The sequence below is a fragment of the Macrotis lagotis genome, chromosome 1, assembly GCF_037893015.1.
Source record: "Macrotis lagotis isolate mMagLag1 chromosome 1, bilby.v1.9.chrom.fasta, whole genome shotgun sequence".
Lineage (NCBI taxonomy): Eukaryota > Metazoa > Chordata > Mammalia > Peramelemorphia > Peramelidae > Macrotis > Macrotis lagotis.
The window spans coordinates 785,734,738-785,755,671 of record NC_133658.1 but is presented as its reverse complement, the minus strand read 5'-3'; the positions used below and the strand labels follow the sequence as shown (position 1 = coordinate 785,755,671).

The 20,934-nt window shown below is 34.9% G+C and overlaps 1 protein-coding gene across 1 annotated transcript in view; it reads right to left on the bottom strand.

The window, feature by feature from the left end:
• Nucleotides 1–368: 368 nt before the first annotated feature.
• ZC3H12C (zinc finger CCCH-type containing 12C) overlaps nucleotides 369–20,934 on the bottom strand; it is an 84,460-nt gene continuing 63,894 nt past the window's right edge. The window contains exons 3-5 of the mRNA XM_074214298.1: nucleotides 13,068–13,316; nucleotides 11,794–11,900; nucleotides 369–10,562 (exon numbers count right to left, since the gene is read on the bottom strand). Of these exons, the coding sequence (XP_074070399.1) occupies nucleotides 9,172–10,562; nucleotides 11,794–11,900; nucleotides 13,068–13,316 (1,747 nt within the window). The 3' untranslated portion in view covers nucleotides 369–9,171. The remainder of the gene's footprint in view (nucleotides 10,563–11,793; nucleotides 11,901–13,067; nucleotides 13,317–20,934) is intronic.

The following is a 20,934-nucleotide window of genomic DNA, read 5'->3' as shown; positions in this document are numbered from 1 at the left end:
GGGGCTGGGTGGCCTGCCTGGGGCCACATAGCAGGGTGATTATTGGTTGTCTGAGGCCGGATTTGGACCCAGGTGCTCTTGGCTCAAGGGCCAGTGCTCTGTTTGCCACCCAGCCACCCCTACTATTATTACTTTTATTTTATTTTGGGTCTTTTTTTCCCCTTCTTTTTGGTTATTTCAGGGCAGTGGGCATCGGGTGGCTTGCATGTCACGTGACTGGGTGATTGTTGGTTCTATGGGGCTGGATGTGGGCTTGGGTGCTCCTGGCTCCAGGGCTGGTGCTTCGTCCATTGCGCCACATGGCCATACCTACAATCGTTATTATTTCTTTTCATTTTAATTTTTTTCTCTCCCCTTTACTTTATTGCTCAGGCAAGTCTATATTTATGGGGGGAGGGGGTATTTCATTTACTCTTAAACAAGAATATTTTATTAATGTAAAATAATTGCACAAAATGAGAATAAAAAATTAAATAAAAAATGTTCTTTAAAAAAAACACATATATTTCAAACTTTTAACAAAATGTCAGGACTTGTATTCTATTCTCCTTTCTTCATTTCTTACCCAATGTATGTCATTCCTCAATACAGCTTATTTTAAAAAGAAAAAATAAATATGAATGGTAGTTAGGGGTCCACTTAGTGACTTATCTCAATTTCTTTCCCATCTAAGCTGTCAATCCATTGAAGGCAGGGGCCCATATCTGCTCTGTACTTTTATTGTTTTTTTTTTATTTTTTGGTTTTTTTTTTGTTTTTGCAAGGCAATGGGGTTAAGTGACTTGCCCAAAGTCACTCAGCTAGATAATTATTAAGTGTCTAAGGCTGGATTTGAACTCCAGAGCACTGTGCCACTGAGTTGCCCACAGTATTTTATATTGACATGACATGGTGTCAACAAAGTTATCCCCAAAAAGTGTTGAAATGATACTTAAATGAAAACATTTAAGTAACAAACTGTCTAGATCAGAAACAATTGAAAATATAACAAGGTATGCATTAACTAACAAGTCATGAAAACTTGAAAATTCCATCTAGTGAAACTCTAGAAATTCCTTCTAGTCACCTAGAAAAGTTTATTCCACCGGAATCATAAAGGATATTTAAAAAGTAGCTATATGAAACCTGCTATCTCTACCTTCTCCAGGTACTTAAAAGTTCAGTGCTGTGTATAAGGTCCCTAAACAGAAATACAAGAAAATCCATTGCCTGAATGACAATCTTTGAAATACCTTCAAAAAATAAATGGAAGTGTTGTGTTGCAAACTATGTACTTGTCTAGGTATCTCAAAATTTAATTAATTTGCATTATAATCATGATATCCTAATAATAAACCATTTCCTTTTTGGAAGGAGTTTATATTAATTATATGGGAGGCAAAGTTACCATACACAACTGTAGATTTCTTTATTAAAAATAAATTGTTACGGGCAAGCCACTTAACCCCATTTGCCTTGCAAAAAAAAACCTAAAAAAAATTGTTAGACATCTGTTTTCTAAGGATGTTTTTGTATTTTGTTTTTCCTCTCCTTGCATTTGGAAATTTAAGCACAGTCAGGAGACACCCAGGTAGGATATGCATAGTTAGTGATATCACTAGATTATCAATCTAAATCACAATCTGTGATTTATTTTTGTGAATGAGCTCAAGCCTAATCTACTCTTTTTTACTGGGTATGCAAAAAGTTCAGATTGCTTCATATTTATATAGCATTTTATTGTTTATAAAAGCATGGAATTAACCCCTCATTCTAACCTGACAGATTAATAAGAGAAAAAAGGAAGTACTTTGACAGATTTTCATTCAATTATGTGAGGGATTTTAACTAGATCTAAAGTTGGGACTAAAAAAAATCAATTCCCACATTTATTTTTTATGAATGAGAAAACTGAGTTTCAGGTGGATAAAGTGATTTGTTTAGTGATATAAAGTAAGACCAAAACAAGATTTTTATCTCAGGCTATGAGGTTCTAAAACCTGTCCTTTTATTATCATGTAGTATCATCTATGTCAATCACAGACACTTTAAAATCCCTAAAATCATAAAAAGGGAATAAGAGCATGTGGTACAATGTTTGCTATCTACAAGAGGTATAGGAAACTTTTTTTTAAAGGAAGGCTACAAGAACCATAGTTCAGTTTTTACGTTCTAATATAAAGCAAAGAATTAGGTTATGCAGTGGTAGTAGGTTAAAGAAAGACCTGGTGATATCATTCTAAAGACAAAGTATTTTAAAGTGTTTAGGTCAAACATTAGAAAAGAATTCTTCGTGTGAATGGGGAGGAAGGGAAATATTCCTAGGGACAGCAGCTAAAAAAAGATAAATTTCTTGTTTTACTTGAGAAGGAATGGCAGTAGCTCAGGAGCTTAATACAGATTTTATTTGTGGCTTTTCCTTTACCTGCTCACTCCTACTCTTACTCCTAGAACACTTGTGAAAAGTTTTTCTACCTTAATATAATCAAGTTGATGGCTTTCTCCTCTATAGATATGAATTAAAGACAAATACTTAAATACAATCATTGCCTTATATTTCAGAATTCTAATGGAAGATATTCACAATCTAAGGATATGCCAAGATCTCAATAGAATAACAGCAGCTTATTTGAAGGAAATGCTAATAGGTAGGATGATGGCCCAAATCAGAAGAAGTGGGTAAAAAAAAAATACAGACTACCAGATGACCAGTCTTGGAGTAGCATGAAGGTTGATGACTTTCAGAAATTGTGAATTCTAACCTAAATCAGTCCTAAGTGTCAAAGGGTTAAATATTGCTTTCTATTTCTGCAACTGAAGGTCTGCTCAGATAATCTTCAAATACCATTTATTCCATGTTTATTTTGAGCAGGGTACTTCTCTCAAATTTATTTATTGCTACAACCAGACAAATCTTAAAAGGATCATAACCTGGTTCAACATCCCTTACATTTCATATGGCATATCCTACATAGATGGGAACTCATGTTGAAGTTCATCAAATCTGATGAGACTCAAAACATTGGACAAAACTTTCAACAGATTGGAAAAGAAACAATTTTGTCCTATCTTCTGATATGGCTGGTTCTTAATATGCCTCACTTGTGGTAACAATGACTGTAAGAAACAGTCCATTAAGTGAATACAATCCTCTAAAAGGAAACTTTTTAACATCACAAATTATACAAAGTTGAGGCTTGCTATATGCTGATTTTATAAAGAATAACTTCATTAAGTACTTTTATAAAAATGGACAATTTTTTTTTTTAGGTTTTTGCAAGGCAAATGCGGTTAAGTGGATTGCCCAAGGCCACATGGCTAGGTAATTATTAAGTGTCTGAGACCAGATTTGAACCCAGGTACTCCTGACTCCAGGGCTGATGCTTTATCCACTGCGCCACCTAGCTGCCCCTAAATGGACAATTTTTTAAAAGGAAAAAAATAAATCAACAATAAGGAAAATGTATGTTTTTTTAATTTTTTTTTTTGTCAATGTCAGAATCACATACATGTTTGGTAAAGATTTTCATTAAATCTAAATACTGCTTTTTGGAGATATCCCATCACAGAAAGAGCACAGAACATCTTAAATAAAATAATTAATAACACCAGTTTTATCAGGCAGTTTATCTCAATACCTTCAACTCACTTTTCCATTTAGAGAAATCTGAATGAAAACTTAATTTCTATCTGTAAGCACACAATTATGTCTAGGAAAGGGAAAGAAAGAGAAAGAAGGAATAAAATGAAATTAACCTGAAACATTTCATTTTATACCTTCTGCAGGCATTTGTTAATGGTGTTTTGCCATTTGGTGGTTGACATATAATTTGTACATTTTAAAGACTTGAGTTAAATCCAAAACAGACACTGTAAAAATAAACAAAAACCACTCTCCCAAGAGATACAACCTGCTTTATGAAGGATGGCACAGGTTTAACTGAACAACATTTTGTTATTCATTTGAAATACTGGGACAGAATATGAGAAAATTTGGTACACTGTCTTAGGAAGTAAAAACTTTAAAAATCATGTTTACCTAAATGAAAATATATAGATTTTCTGATCCCAAACAATGAGGTGTTTAGGGAAAAAAAGTCTTTTACACTTTAAACAAGCAAGAACATTGGTTTATAACAAGTAGCAAACATTAAGAGTAACAGACATATTGGAGGAAAAGTGATCATTGTACAAATAATCAACAGCAATGCTTAAAGGCTAAAGTTCTGTACCAGAACACACTTGTAACTATTAACTTAGGCGATTTTAATATTTGTATGAAAATAATGTCACATAGTGTAGTACAATTTATAAAGCACTGTGAATAAGAATATTTTCTAATATATGTCTAGTGCTAATGTACTCAAAATTACTCATGACCATATTGGAGCACCACTCACCACAAGCACAGTCTCTATTAAAGACCTAGACTGAGACAAGTCTAGGTATACTTTGTTTCCTAGGAAAAAATATACATGTAACCAATACACTCATATTTTAGCCACAGTTATACTAGTCACAATTTTCACATCTTAAAAGATCTAACATGTGCAATTTCAACAATGGATTTGTTTTCCTCAAAAATGTTTTTTAAAGATCTGTTTATGCAAAGCACAAAACAGGACATGAGTGTGACTTATTAACATAGTCCCCACAATAATAGTGATAATAATAATAATAATAATACTATACAAAAACAAACAATAAATGTTTTGTTAAAGCTGGATTTTGAGTCCATATGGCCTATTAAAAAATCAAAGGAGGAAAAAAAAGCTACTCCCACTCATCATTATTAAAGCTAGCATGCTTATCAAGCTGTCTTAACCAAAATATTTTTTAGTCTTTTTTAGGAAATCTCTACACAGAGCACTTTTAAGTGGTGAAACTTCTGCTAGTTAAAAACACACACACACACACACACACACACGCACTAAAAACAAGCTTGAAATCTATATGATAATTTAGTATGACCAGCTGAAGAAAGCAAATCAATTGAGATGATTTAAACTGCATTAAAATCTTCTTGTTGAAATTAAAGTCATCATCTGTAATAGGTTTGAGTACTTTGTAGTGGCACTGGAAATATTATAATTATTTCTTATTAACAACACATCCAGAGTTCTACCTAAACTGCTTATTATTTGTTTCCTATTTGATGCAGAATTTGGTATTTTCACCAATATCTTCCTTTTTTCCATATATTATTTCTTCCAATTTATGCACTGGCACTTGCCTTGAAGAATTAATTAAAAATGACATTCTCTGTTGGCTTTGTCTGGTATATAAATACTCTATTGTGGCTCATTTCATTCAGAAATTCTCATAGGGTCAGATCTCAAGGCAACAAAATGGAATGACTAGAAAAATACATTTACTTGTATTTAACATTTTTTATCTTGGAGAGGGAAACTGACCAGAAATTATGATAAAGCATTATAAAATGATGAAAGTCAAATGCGCATTAGAAAAAACTTCACAAAATAGCCTTGTATGTTTTCCTCCATTCAGGAAAACTGTCGGAAGTCTTAAAAAAAAAAGCAATAACTATCACAAAACTCTGAGGTGTGTTTGTTAGTTTAGAGACATATATATATATATATTTATTACTGTATATGTACATATAGATACACACAAGCCATGTTAAATATTTTTTATAATTGATAAAATTTTAAGCATTCTTTGTTTTAAAATTACAATTTCTGCTAAAATTATCAAAATAATTCTCTAAAAATACTGGGAACAAAATCAGAAGTGTTGTTCTCCTTTCAACTGTGGCCACAAATCTCATCATCAAGCTTGGTCACCTGAAGCCACATAGCTCAATCAGAGCGAATTTTGGCAATCAATAGTAAATTTTCCCTCTTTTAATTTTAGAATATATATATATCTCTTTATATATATTATCTGTACTCACACTTCTTTTAGTTATATTATAATTTTTCATTAATGAATTTACATAAAACACACAGCTCGAGATCCTACAAGTACTGAACATTTTGTACAGGTGCGTCTCTTCTTCAAATGTTTGAGATCTACAATGAACTCCATCAGGATTTCGAGATCATAAAAATGATACTGCACACAGCATACACTAAAAATAAGAAAACACTCAGGAGCCAATCTATGTGGTCTGGGCACTTCATCCATACTAAAACAAAAACTATGAACTAGCACATCATTGCACAATATAGTCAATTCTCAATTATTCAGGGGATGACTAACCAGTATAGACTTCTCCTTTCCCCTCATGGTTAACATTCCAGAAATCATAGTTAATAAAGTTTGAAACTGCACAAGGTATTTCTGGGAAGCCCTAGTTATGACAGGGAAAGTGAGAGAATGTGAAATATCTCACAACACTTCAGTTTGCTACTAATTAATTCACTTGAAAATTTGGTGGGGGAAATCTTTGAGTTAGGTGTGAATTTTATTTATTCATGAACTACCCCCACCTCCCATTTTAGATAATTAAGAACTGATAATAACTAAATATTGCCAAATAACCCTTGTTCTTACACCCTGCAAAGTAACTCTGATGCTTCAATACAAAAGGAATGCTCTACTTGACAGGAGAATACTGCAACTTATCCACAATCAGTTATTCTTGAAGAATTCAGCACAGGTAGTCCAGATCTGTTCATTTCAGGACATTGTTGAAGGCTATACTACTGCTTTCTTATAGTTTCAACCATGAGGCCAAACTAAAGTAGCCATTAATTTGCAATCAATCTGTTAAAACATCAGAAAACCACAATGAAAATGTGATTGATATATGTCTATATCTTTCACCTCATATGATATTCAAAGCAATCTGGGAAAGTTTGGCAGACAGACAGATAATTAAAATAAAGAATAAAGGAAACAGAAAACAAAATTACTGCTACACTAAACTAACCATGCCTACATTATAAGGCAGTACTTAAAAAGTGTGGTTCCATTAAAAAAAAAAAAGAAGCATACAACTAAGCTCAATGCCATCTACATCCATAACCCTGTTACTGGCACTGAATCGGCCTCTATATTAAAACATGTTCTACAGATAGTGACCAACAAATTCATGGATAAACATTTCCACAAGTGCAGAAGGCGCCTCCTAGACACCGCTCAGGAGAGTTCATGTAGCATTCCCTATATTATCACTGAGTACAGATGAATGCAGATCCCACCCTCAAAAACAACAGTAACAGCTGTATAGAAGAACACGTTCCTGAATTAGGTTTGCTGAACACGGTTCAGATTATTGGCTATGTCAATAAGCACAATGCCTTGGAGAAGCATTTACAGTATACCCAAATCCTACTCTATGCAACACACAGTGTCGCACCAGTAGGGAAAATGTCGTCCTAGTCAAAGGTGCTTGGGCTTTATTTTCAGGCAGCATTTTACCTTTATTTTTCATTACGTTCACACTATATAAGTTTTAGGAGAAAGAAAAATGCCAATAGAGTGATTTTAATAGATACTTATATATTATATAAAATTGAAACAGACATTTTAAATTACCTAAACAAATTGTTATTTTTATTTTTCTACTCTATTCTAGATCTCAATTCTACTTTTCTTTAAAAAAAAAATTAAATAAGGGATAAAATGTTGCCCAAAAGTCTAATCATAGTTACGCATTTGTGTTTTAACTACGTCTATAAATAAAAATGGTTCTTATAGTTAAAAAGATACAATTTGTATCAACAGTAAAAGGTACTTTCTGGTTTTTCAGGGTTTTGCTCTATATTGCAGCAAGTAGCAATCAATAGCAAATCACATACTGTGGTACTGTCTCAAAACCCACTGACCCAAATAATCCTGTTATACTATGCAGAATTCTACAATTCTAGGCAGCAGCCCAAGGTATGTCAATCAGCTTTCTACTGCAAAGTGTAAAATCTACCTTCTAACCCATGAAAACAGAGCTAGCAAAACCCATGACTTTGAAACCAGAAATATCCCTTACTAATACTAGAACAGACTTTAGTCTGCTTCTAAAACTACTCTATTGTGGCAAGAGTCAGGCCCTAATAATATAACAGGCCAAAAAACTACCTTCAAGAAAATATACAGTATCTTACAAAAAACTTAAGTTACCATTTACATTTCCTCTACCACCATCCCCATAGTGCAGTATCAATAAATGTTGCATATTCTCAATGCATAAAACCATCTCAGGTCAGCCTTGATAAATAGCAAGAAAACTGAACAGTACATTAAATATAAAAGTTGCATTGAGAATAATTAGATTCATTTTAAAATAGGTCAATATTATGAAAGGGTGTTTTATCCAGTATTCCTGTGTGCCAGTACAAAGAGACAGATACACAAAAAACAATAGCTTAATAGAAATCTAGGATTTCAATTCCACTGCTATTGTCTCTAGAAGCACAAAGAGCTGGATAATGACACAGATCTAAATTTCAGGCATTTGCCTTATCCATATGGAATGGAAACTAATTTGTTTTCCATTGATTGCATCTGCTGTCCTTTAAATCAACCATATTAAATCAACTAACTAATAGAAAACAAAACAAAATAAAACCAAAACCAAACTATAAAAAGTGCCATATTTTGTAAATCATTTTAGTATACTGTTACCCATTTCAATAAAAACTGGTAACTCACATTTTGTTTAAAAAGATAAAGTCAGTGCTGTATTATATCTTTGTTTTCTATAAATAATGATTCTAGCACAAAAAAACCCACTTCCCCAAATAAAAATAATTTAAAAAGCTGTAAAAGACTCAAATTAAGCTTGACTGGACAAAAAGTTTGTTAGTCTAGTCAAAGGCTTTCAACTCTCTGAAGATATTGTAATTTCTTGCAAATGATAACCAAATACCCAGTTAATAAAACACAAAACAAGGATTAAAAAGTGCTGCATATAAACCCCTGATGCACCAAAAATTATTATCAAAGATCACAGATACATCTATCAAACCAACCTGGAAAAATTTCCGGTTGTGAATATAGTTTTTAAAAAAGGAAACATTAAAAAAAAAAGTCAAGTTTTAAGGTAAAAGAATCCCGTGATACTTCCAAAGCATGGGGCTATACATACAGATACCATGATACAGGATTTCACATAAAGGGATTACTAGAGAACCTCCTTGCTGAGAAGGAGATCACAAATGCTACTGTAGCAAACCTCCCTCAGCATCTGAGCTGAACCAACAGCAACCGAACACCATGATGATGTGTCTGCTCAATAACCCAGCTGTGATTTCTCCACTAAAATCGCTGCAGCAAGCTGCTGAGCATCGGTCATGTGTGGGTTTCTTTTCATGACAACTCTCACAAGGTCAGATGGGAAAATGTTGCACAGGTTAATATACACCTTTTCTCGGTTGTCCTGGTATCTTGGAGCGTCTTGTGGCAGGCCACAGAAAGGGAGCCGCCACGTCTGGTCCTGCTGCTCGGGTAAGCTTTGGAAGGTGAAGGGCTCATAACATGGCTGGGAGGTGTTATCAGGCAGTGAGTATGTCTGGCGGTAGCCATACGCATCGAGGCCGTAATTCTGCCTCTCCCAGCTTCCAAGCCCCTCCTGACGGGAATAAGGCTTTCTTTGTCTGGAAGGAGAATTGTCATAGAGCCGAGAGTCTGAAATGCTGTCGATCCTCGTGGACACTAAGGATCTACCCAGGTGCAGGGTCTTTGAGTGTGCCGAGTTCTGTGGAGAGGGATAATCGCCAGGGCAGCTGGACCGAGCCCCCACAGCGGGATGCTGCAGATGTACAGCCATGTATGGAATTGGAGGCTTGGGATGATGCTTTGGTTCTTCATGACTGTAACTTTGCACTCTGGTTAAGGGATCATGGAAACTTTGTAGAAAGGGTTGGGAATTAAGGCGGCTGTGTGGGTGCATGTGCTGACACTTTAGGTTTTCCTCCAGTTGTGGGTCAGGAGAACTAACATATGACCTGTCATTGTACCCTACATAGGAATCGCTGCTCCCACAACTCATGCTCCCTTCGCTACTGCAGTCAGAGGCTACAGAACTGATTCTATAATCCGTGTCTAAGGAGAAACGCCTTTCAGGACTCCTGGGGCCAGAGACACTGAGATTTGAATATGCATTCAGCATGGAATAATATCCAATGTCAACAGGTGAATCACATTTTGGATACTGTTCATAAGGCATTGGCGTTCCATGATTTTTGGTTGCCATCATCATTGGAGGATACTGACCCTGGGGTCTTTGATCCTGAGGTGGGAAATGAACTCCAGATGGAAGGCCATTGCTTAAAGGTGTAGTACTTTGGGGTTTTGCAGAAGGTGGTATACTAACTAATGAAGGAACAGACCTGGTTTCCAATTTGTTTTTGGTGGGAAGCTTTTCTTCCAAGTCTTGATAGACTTGAGTTCTTATGCTAGGATCTGATTGCCTCTTTGGAGTAGCACGTTTGACATCAGAAGTGCTATCAGTTTTAGTGCTACAAGGAACACTGTTGCTTTTTACTAATCCTCCTTCATTTGCAGTTTTGGCTGCTGTATTTCTAGACATAGCTCGAAGTTCATCAGCTACTGATCGCTGGGGCTGACTTCCCCTCTCAGGATGGTAGTATTTGCACTTGTGTCCATAGGTACATTTCTTTCCTAAGAAAAGAAAAACAAGTGAACTAGGAAAGATAAAATACAAATGAGTATTCTAATATGAGATAAATAAAGGAAATTTGACACAAATTTAAGGAAGTATCCTCTTTTCTCTGGGAGAGAGAGACTGCCTTTCAATTCACACATCATTCTTCTCTGTCCATTGTAAGAAATGTGGGGTGTTTGGTTTCCACAGAATGTAAGAGGAAATTGTTAGTTTAAATATATACAGATTAGGGTCTGCCTGTGTTAGTACCTACATGCAGGTATTTAAGTGTAAGACAAAAGAAATGACTCTAACTAATCATTGGGATGAATAAGGTCCCCTCACCCAACATTACCTCCTGGGGGAGGTAAAAAAAAACTAGCTTCAACTGGTCAGAGGTTGACCCAGTGACTATGTCCTTGTCCTTTGCCCCTGCTCAATGAAGTTTATATACATTACAGTACACTCGTCTGTGCTTGTTAGTATAATGACCAGGGTGGGAAAAATATTATTAATGAATAGTATGGGGTGAGGGTTATTAATTAGATTGTAACCCTGACCAAAGATTGGCATGAAGGGGAGGAACGAGCCTTTCAAATTGCATATCTTAGTTCACTGCCTTTTCTTGTGAGGAGGGAGATAGCCCTTGTTTGCAGAGAAATTAATTAATAAAAGCTGTTTTAATAATTCTGTATTTATAATTATGAGCCACTGATAATATCCATGAAACCTTGGTCTGAGTGTTCTAAACACTTCTACAGCATTTGGCTATGATACTACAATCTTGTCTCATACGAAATTGTTTCTTTTTTTGGTAAGGTTTTACATCATCAGTAAGAAGCTGTCACTTTATAATGTGATAATCATGTTTATCTGAGTTACACTTTGGCATAAGAAATAAAATGCACGTTTTTAAGGCGGGGGGAAGAAATTTACTTGGTCAAAATTTATCTCATATGGAACATATCTTTGACTTTTGGAACCCCATCAAGCAAATTTCTTCATGACTGACTGACTCTAACCATGTTAATAAACAAGTAGCTGGCAAGTATAAACAAACCTCTTTCTCTGCTAGAGATCAACTCATTGCTAAACCAAGAAACCAAAATATTTTAAAATTTCATTACAACTAAGAAGATCATTTAAGTTATACTGCTTAGTTTTATAATAAATCAATGATAATAAATAAAAAATAATGATCAATAATTAAATAGTCAACTAAATGCAAGTCTATATAATGTAAGTTACCATAGGGACATGGCTGTTTCTTATGTTCCGGAACAATAGGTTTTTTCCTTAGAAAATTGTCTAAGCTTGGACCATGCCGACCAAGAGGATCATCAGGAGGCATGAACCTAGAACATACAGGATGAAGAATTTTAAATTAATAAAGAAGTGGATGTACTAATTCCAGTGCAGCTATTTCATATAATATCCCAGTCATTTCATGGTATTTTAATTAAAGGATTATGTTTAAAATTTTGCAAAGCAACTAACTGAGTAGCCCGGTTTTCATATGCAGAACAAATTTAAGTCATTAAGATATACTTAAGTTTGTTTGGCTTCAAATATTATTTAAGATAAGAAGTTTCTGATTACTCATTCTCTCCTCCCTCTTAGTTCCTCTAACATTTTGTAAACATACAACTGAAAAAATATCTTGGCTCAGAGTAATATGACTTGGCAAAAGCTTAATTTCATAAGAATACTCCTATAATGAGTAAACTTATATTCCCATCTGTTTACAGAATAATAGCACATGTGCATATTTTTTTAAATCTTTATAAACATTAACATTGTGAAATACATAACTGGCATGTATAAACTCCTTTTTCCAGAAAAGAAAATGATACAGAGTCCAATTCAATTAATTGCTGACCCACAAGGAGAGTTTAGGATTACAAAATTACAGTCAAGGTACTAGCACAATGAGTAGGATATTTAACTGAGGGAAATTCCTGAAAATATTGGGAGGACTGTGGATAAAATCAAAAAATGCTGAATATATTAAAATATTTGGTCTAAATTGATTAACAACAAAAAATTAAAACATGGGTCCTAAATTAGATTGTTTCTATTCTCTTGTTCTTTGAATTTTCTGCTATCCCAATTCAAGGTCAAGCTAAGATGGGGGAAATGTTTTAATGCCTCTTTTGAGTAAGCTCTCAAAACAGGGGGCAGGAAGGATATAGTGTATATGATTCTTTAACCTGCATAATCAAAAGAAAATTAGGACTTAGTCCTAATTCTAACGCTGTTACTGTTTAATTTTAGGACAAGGTAAACCATTTAACTGTGTTTCAATTTCTTCAGCTCAAAAATGGGAAAATGTTAAAAGCAGATCTTACTGGAGTGTTTACCTAACTTAATGATTATAAAATTTAGTAAGTACAATGTTAACTGAAATGTTTTTTAGGACTGCTTTGAAATATTTCAAAAAACAATTCAAATCTCTAATAAGTTAGCAATGTTCCAGCATGACTTTCATTTTTGTTTGTAAAGTTCAAAATCCAATTACTTACTTGTCATTAACAAAGGAATACATCAACAATCGCTCATCTATAAACTTCTTCCATTCGGGCTTTTCATTAGCCAGATCCCTGTAGTTATCATTGGATACAATGATACCATCAGATTCAAAAGCCAATTTTACAATGAATCTGTCATCATAACATACTACTCTTCTTCCCTGAACACGTCGGGATGGAGTAAACACCAGAATTTTCTCCTTCTCCAGCTTACGCAAAATTTCTTGATCTGAAAGCAAAAAGTAATCAAAATTTCAGGAATAAAAAGGAAGGATATACATATATACATCCACACAAACATATATACATATTATATACATATATAAGCACATATTATATATGCATGTGTATTTAAAGACATATGGTTGTAATGCATGTAAATGTTTTTCTCTAATATGTACATTAACCATAGGATCTTTTAAAACAGTCTCTTCTGATTAACAAATATTTATCAAACCATACTTTAAAAAAAAACATTCTCTTCTTCAAGGTTAATACAATTTAAACTGTATGTAAAATTAAATAAAAACACAATTTTGTATTTTTATTCCTGCACTCCTCTAAACAAATGGTAGAATAATTTGAAAGTGTGACTTGAAAAAAATCTAAGCTGAGAGAGAAAAAACATTACTGCTTTGGAAGAATTACTGCTATATGTTCTATGAGAACAAGAAGGCGGGATTATTTTTCTTACATGAATTTGCCCATTCTCTAACTGATAAGAGAATCAGAGAAAAAAAAGAAGTGAGAGGAAAGAAACACCTCAAAGGACAATGGAAGACTGGCTTCCTCATAACTATCTTAGCAGTGAAATAACTAAGCTAAAGGAAAGAGGCAGAAGTAGAGTTGCAGTTACACTGGTATACAGGCTTTCTTACTCTTAAAAGAGTATAACAGGCAATATTATTTTACTTCATAATCTTCCTCTTGTTTGTGACTGAGTGAATGTAGGTCAAGAGGTGACAATTACAAGTGAACCGAGTAAGTGGGGAGGGGAGAAAAAGGAAAAGACTAGATTAAGAAGAATTTATAGTGCACTTGGGGATTTTCATTTTTTTCATTATTACTTCTGTGCTACCTATAATCAATTGTTCCTGAAACTATTTTAACTCTGGATTGCCTTTAAACAAATAGAAAATCTTTTTTGACATTTAAGAACCCTTCACAATGTGATCTCTTCTCACCTTTACAGTACATTTACATTTTATTCCCCTCCACTCAATTTATGATCACAATATACTGGACATCTCCCATGTCCAGAATTTTCTCTCTCCTCTTTTCTACCTCCTAGTTTTCCAGGTCAAATCACTCTTTCTGCAAAAGGCCTTTCTTATCTACACTATTCCTATTGCCTATTTTTTGAGATCACCTTCCATTTATCTGCTCTCAATCTTATACCTACATCACTGTATCATTGTAATTTGTGTCTCATCTCCTTATTAGAATGTGAACTCCTTTATATTGCCTGGTATTTAATAAATGTTCATTTACTGAATTGATGGTAATCCGTAATGGTGTATGGGGGTATTATCTGTATATGTTCTGCTTATACAATGAATAATGTACAGTGTACATCTGAGAGATGGATCCAAAAAGCCAGTCAGTAGCAAAAGAACCAGGTTTCGTAACTTTCAGACTAGTGCTCAGGTACTGGGAACCATGTATTATCTACCTCTTTTACATTAAAGGTTGAAAGGGAATCTTATGGGATTAAGTCAAAACGTTCTACAATCCATGTTTACTTCTCTACTTCTCTAGGTAATAGAGAAAAGAGGTTCTGAACCAAGGTTTTCTTGACTCCAAGACTGACCCTCTAACTATTATGCCATGTTGCCTCTAGAGCTGTTATTTCTGCATTTTCACTTAAAAAAAAAAAGAGTAGAAGAATGTATGCATTTTTTCTTGGTCTGAGGTGGTTAAGTTACTGGTCTGGTTACTATTTTGTGTTTGCTGAAAAAAAATCAGTCTGTACTTGAAAGGTGTAATGGCAAGTTACTTAACCTCTCAGTGGTTCAAGCATTGCCAAAATGACCACCCCCCAACCCCCCAAACACCAACCCCCCCCCCCAACCCCCCAACAACCCACCACCAAACACACCCCCCAACACCCCCCCAACCCACCCCCCAAACCCCCACCCCCCACCCACACCCCCCCCCCCCCACCCAAACCAAACCCCAACACAACAACCCCCCAACCAACCCACCCAACCCCCCCCCCACCACCCCCAAACACCCCACAACCCAACCAACCCCCCCCCAACCCCAAGGCTGAAAGAGATTATTTCAAAATACTTGAAACATTAAAGTCAACAAATATTTCAAATCCCTTCTAAATGAAGGCCATTTTGTTTGAGGGCTATGCAGCGATAAATAAAATAGCCTCTGAAAATAAGGATCACAGAATCTAACAAGAGAATAATAAATGTACAAAAATGAAGTACATTAATGGTTACGAGTAAGCTGCAACAAGTGTCCACCCAAGGAAGGATTACTTCTAGACTGGCATGGGGAACCTTTTTCCTGCCAAGGGTCATTTGGATATTTATAAAAACATTCAAAGGCCAGACAAAATTATCAATTTAAAAATTAGCAATATTTGATCAAATTTTTAATTAATTCACCCCTAAGAAACTTGTGGATTTACTGAATTTCAAGTCAGGACTCATGCCTTATATGACTAGCAGGTCTGATGTTCCCCACACCTGTTCTAGATGAAGGAAAGAGAGAGATGGCTAATTGGAAGAATATTTGTCTGGTCTTCAAGGAAGAACAAGATTTTCTGGAGAAAAGCTCTTCCAAGGACAGGGAATTTTCTTTTTCTTTATATTTCTAGTACCTAACACAATATATTGCCAATTAAAAGCTGAATTTCAGTTGGTAGTTATGAAGGTGGGAATTGGTATAAAAATACATGAATGAACCAAGTATATTAGAATGGCAAATAATCAAATTAAGTTGAAATGCTGGGCTCAGGAAAGAAAGCAATTTCTTGCCTGGCTCCAGCCCAACTCTTCTGTCCAATTCCTTGTTTAACTCTGCCCAGCAGGCTTTATCACCCTGAACGTGACTCTGTTCCTTTGTCTCTCTCTTTGGATTGGTGAGTTTTTGCCAAAACTGTCATTTAAAGAAGTATCCAGGACAGTTATACTTCTCTCCCACCTCTGCTCCACAATCTCCAAACTTTGCCCCTTGAGGGCACCCCCCTAAACAGTTGTGCTCCTCCAAAAGAATATTAGTTCCTTGAGGGCAGAAACTCCTTGAATAATAAATGTAGATTTTAATTCCCAGAGATTTTAATAGGGTCTGCTGCATTATGCTTAAATATCAGTAGAGACCTAGATGGGAGGCATATTTTCCTTGCCTTTAGTAGTATGCCTCTCATTCCAAGACTAGCAACATATAATATGACTTCTGGAGTTAAATATTAACTTACCCAAACTCTTAACAACCAGACCATGAGTAGAAAACACTGAAATCTAGCTTGGTGCACAGGGATAGTCAATTATTTAACTGGGATTTTGTTGGCGAGAAGGAGTTTGGATATGTGATTGCATTACTGTGGGGAATTCCCCAGGTTGAAATTTTGATAGAACAAGTCTTCTGGTTTGGAGGCAGGAAGACCTGAGTTTAAATCTAGTCTTGGATGCTTCGCTCAGATGTTCACTGTGTGACCTGGGTAAGTCACTTAACTTCTATTTGTCTTAGTTTCTCAACTCTAAAATAGTGAGGTGATAAATGAGATATCTGTTTAAAAAAAGACAGCATAGTATCTGGCACATGGTAGTCACTTTATCTTCTACTAATAGCTATTTAGTAATGTGAATGTTGTAACTTGGAAAACTTGTTGTCTGGGGCTCCAGGTGACTTGCTAATGGTCACACAACTATAATATATAAGAGGAAGAAGATCTGAATGTAGGCTTTTCTGATTCTTACCCTACTGCCTCAACTTTTATGATTTTTCTTACAAATTAACTGCCATCAATATTTTATTCCTGCAAATACTACTGAATAAGAAAGTTTTCATGTTTTCTTTTCTTTCTTCAAAATCCCTAGGGTTGAACATGCTGAAGAATTAAAAATGAAGCTTTCATAGACACTTCTTCAGACTTTGTCTGGAACCCTCATTCTTCATGATGTTTGCCAGGGAGTAAATGAATGAATGAATTTTGTGGCTGTAAATACAACTACTTTCTCCCTCTACTCTGCTTTGTCAACAGAGCACAGTAACAACAGTCATCATTTAGTGAGTATATAGTTATTGGGCACTGTAAACTATAAATAACTTAAATGAAGTGTCAAGATTCTCCTTGGGAGGGGAGGGCTGGTGGTGATTGTCAGGAATGATTTAAGTCAGAAAGGATATGAAATAATTTACATAAATAATGACTAATGGCCAATAGCCTTTGACTATAGGCTACCTGGTATCACCTATAGTATATAAAGATCTGAACCCTAGGTTGTATTTTCTATTTGGAATTAGGGGAGCAGGGATTTGAATCTTAGTCCTGTCACTTTATGACTAGGGTCATTATCAAACAGCTCTATCTTTCTGGGTCACATTTTACCAGTTATAAAAAGAAGGGTTGATGATTTATGAATATTCTTTCATTCCTTACCTGGTTCATTTAATGGGTGGGGAGAAGCAGCAGGAGAGGAGGGGCAAAGAGGAGAAAAGAAAGAAGAGAGACTGAACCTCATCTGATGAACAAGTTATTATACTTCAAATCAGCAAAGACAGGGATTCAAATCCCATCTCTGATATTCATTAGGTATTTTATCAAAGAGGAGCTACTGAATCACACTGAGATTTGGTATTTTCATCTGTGAAATAGGGACAATAAAACCTGCAGTATTTACTTCTAAGTATTCATGTCAAAGCACAATATTAATAACTGACATTCACATCACTTCTAAAGATTATAAAATATTATTGCTCTAGACTGTTTGGTTTATATATGACTATGAATTTTTGGATAGCTTAGCATTATGCCTCAAAATGATAATGTCAGGAATGGTAAACACATTCCTATAGAATCTAATGAATACAGTTCTACTGCCTTTTTTTTAAAGGTTTTTTTGCAAGGCAAATGGGATTAAGTGGCTTGCCCAAGGCCACACAGCTAGGTAATCATTAAGTGTCTGAGGTCGGAGTTGAACTCAGGTACTCCTGAGTCCAGGGCCGGTGCTCTATCCACTGCACCACCTAGCTGCCCCTGACTGTCTTTCAACAAACTTAAATTATACTAAAAATTCATTCTGACTCAAGTGAAGTAGACAAAATTATCTTAACTCAAATTACTACAGCTGCAGTTACCATTCTATCTTACTCTGTAGTTAGAAATGTTAGATGTACATGAAATTTAGAGTTTTATTAGTAACTTCTGAGAGCCAATTGTGGAAACAGCTGATAATTATATGAGTAATTATACTATATCCATAGATGTTATGCTATCTCTTAAGATGCATCAGTAAATGGAGAATAAAAGTAATTTTATAATTAAAAACTGTTTAGTTTATTAATTTACTATTAAAGGTTCTATGAAGAGCATAGGATAGAACTCACATTTTAGTATCATTTAAAAAAAACATAATAGGACCACGCTTTATCTCATAATGAAGAGGCCACATTCCCAGTATGATTAATTTCAAGAAAAAAAATGCCATGCAGTAACACAGATGAGCCTTCCTTTCAGTTATACAGTCTCATTGCCCCATAATAGGAAGCAATATTTCAAAATTATCATCTATTCACTTCACTGTGGTAGTTAAAGATTACTGACTGAAAAGAAATTTGAGAAACCCAGGCAAAAAATTTAATAAAGGCATACTTACACAAGACTATTACAGAGAATGAAAGAATCTGTTTATGAGAATGGTATCAAAGTTTCTAATATTGCTCTCTCTGTATTTTTTACAACTTGATTTTGCCACAGGTACTGAAGTGCCTGCTCCAAATTTAGATGATGCTTGTGGTATTTTAAGAGAGTTCTGCTGAAATTCAATTACAAATATTGTACATGATTTTGGAAACCAACTCAAGCCAATAAGCATCTACTGACTGCCTACTATGTGCCTCAAAGAACTGTGCTAGAAATTTCCCAACAAAGAAAAAATGAAAAATATTTCTTGACCTCAAAGGGGTTACATTTTATTAGAGGATTTCAACACGGGAGAAGTCTAAACATGATAATTTGAGATGGAAAAAGAACTGAATGATAAAGAATAGGCTTCAACAAGAAAGTGGAGGTGAGGAAGCTCATCTGAGACACTGGCAACAGCCAAGGCAAAAAGCAAAGAGGTGGGAGATGGAATATCAAGTTCAGGTAACCGCACATAAGCCAGTCTAGTTGAAAAGTACATAATGGGAAGGAAATGAATATGAAATAAGTCTTGGAAATAGAAGAAAGAAATATATCATTTATAGCTTTGAATGCTGAGCTGAGGAGTAGCTATTTATCCAAGAAGGGTTGGGGAAATTGCTGACAATTATTGAGCAAGTAGGCATGATGCTGGAGTGCAGTCTGCTGCAATAGTCTCTAAGGAAAACCTTGAGATCATAAAAAAGGGTAAAAGACCCACATGCACAAAAAGTACTTTTTGGGGAGGCAAAGAATTGGAAATTGAGGGATGCTACCAATTGGGGAATGTCTGAACAGGCTATGGTGTAAGAATGTGATAAAGTTCTATTATTTTTTAAGAAAATATGAGTGTCTTCAGAAAAGCCTGGAAAGACTAGCATGAACTGAACCAGAAGAACATTGTACAAATTAACAACACTGTGACATGATCAGCTATAATGGAGGGAGCTCTTCTAAGCAGTTCAGAGATCAAGGACAATCCTGAAAGACCTGCTATAGATAATGCCATCCCCATCCAGAGAAAAAAACTATGGGTCTGAATGCAGAGCAAAGCATGCAATGTTCATTTTTAAAAATGTTTTTTGTTTTCTTCTTTATTTCTCATGGTTGTTTCTCTTCCCCCTCCCCCCTCCATTCTAATTCTTCTTTCACAACATGCCTACTATGTAAACATGATTGTACATATACAACCTATATCAATTTATTTTTCACTATGGGGAGGGGTGAGCCAGGGAGAGTGGTACAAAAATGTGGAATTCAAAAACTTGAAAAGGAGGATTATTGAAAATTATCTTTGCATGTAACTAGAAAACCAATAACTATTTAAAAAAAAAAAGTAGTACAAGGTAAAGAAAATGAGTGCCTGAACTATAAATGGTGTCCGCCTAAGTAAAGGGAAGGGACAAAAACAAGATACCTCATGAAAATAGATACTTCATGAAAATATAACAGAAAAGTTTAGACAACTTGAATAGATATGGGAGCTGATGGAGTAACATGGGTAACTAGAAGAATGGTAGTCCGAAACAGGACATTTGGTAGAGGAATTGGTATTGAATATGAAGGATGAAAGGCATTAAATTAGAGATACCTATTAGACATCTGACTGGTAATGTCCAATAATCAGTAATATAGGACTCAAGCTGTACTGAGATGATAATTTAACCAAAAAAATAAATGACACACACACACAGTAGTCTTTTGAATTATTAAAATAAGAAATTCAAAATCAACAACTTTTCAAGATCATTGGCTACATGACATTCTAAAAAATTCAGATTTAGTAATGATAATTATTTTGTAAGATACAAAGAAAGACAAATAAAACTTTATTTAAATATATTATGCTCCATGGTAAAATATGAATTTTTAAAAGATTTCATACTAAGAGATCACTCACTAGCACAAATATAATTTCTGTATAAAAATGTTTTTGATTTTTAGACTTTTTGCAAGGCAATGGGGTTAAGTGGCTTGCCCAAGGCCACACAGCTAGGTATT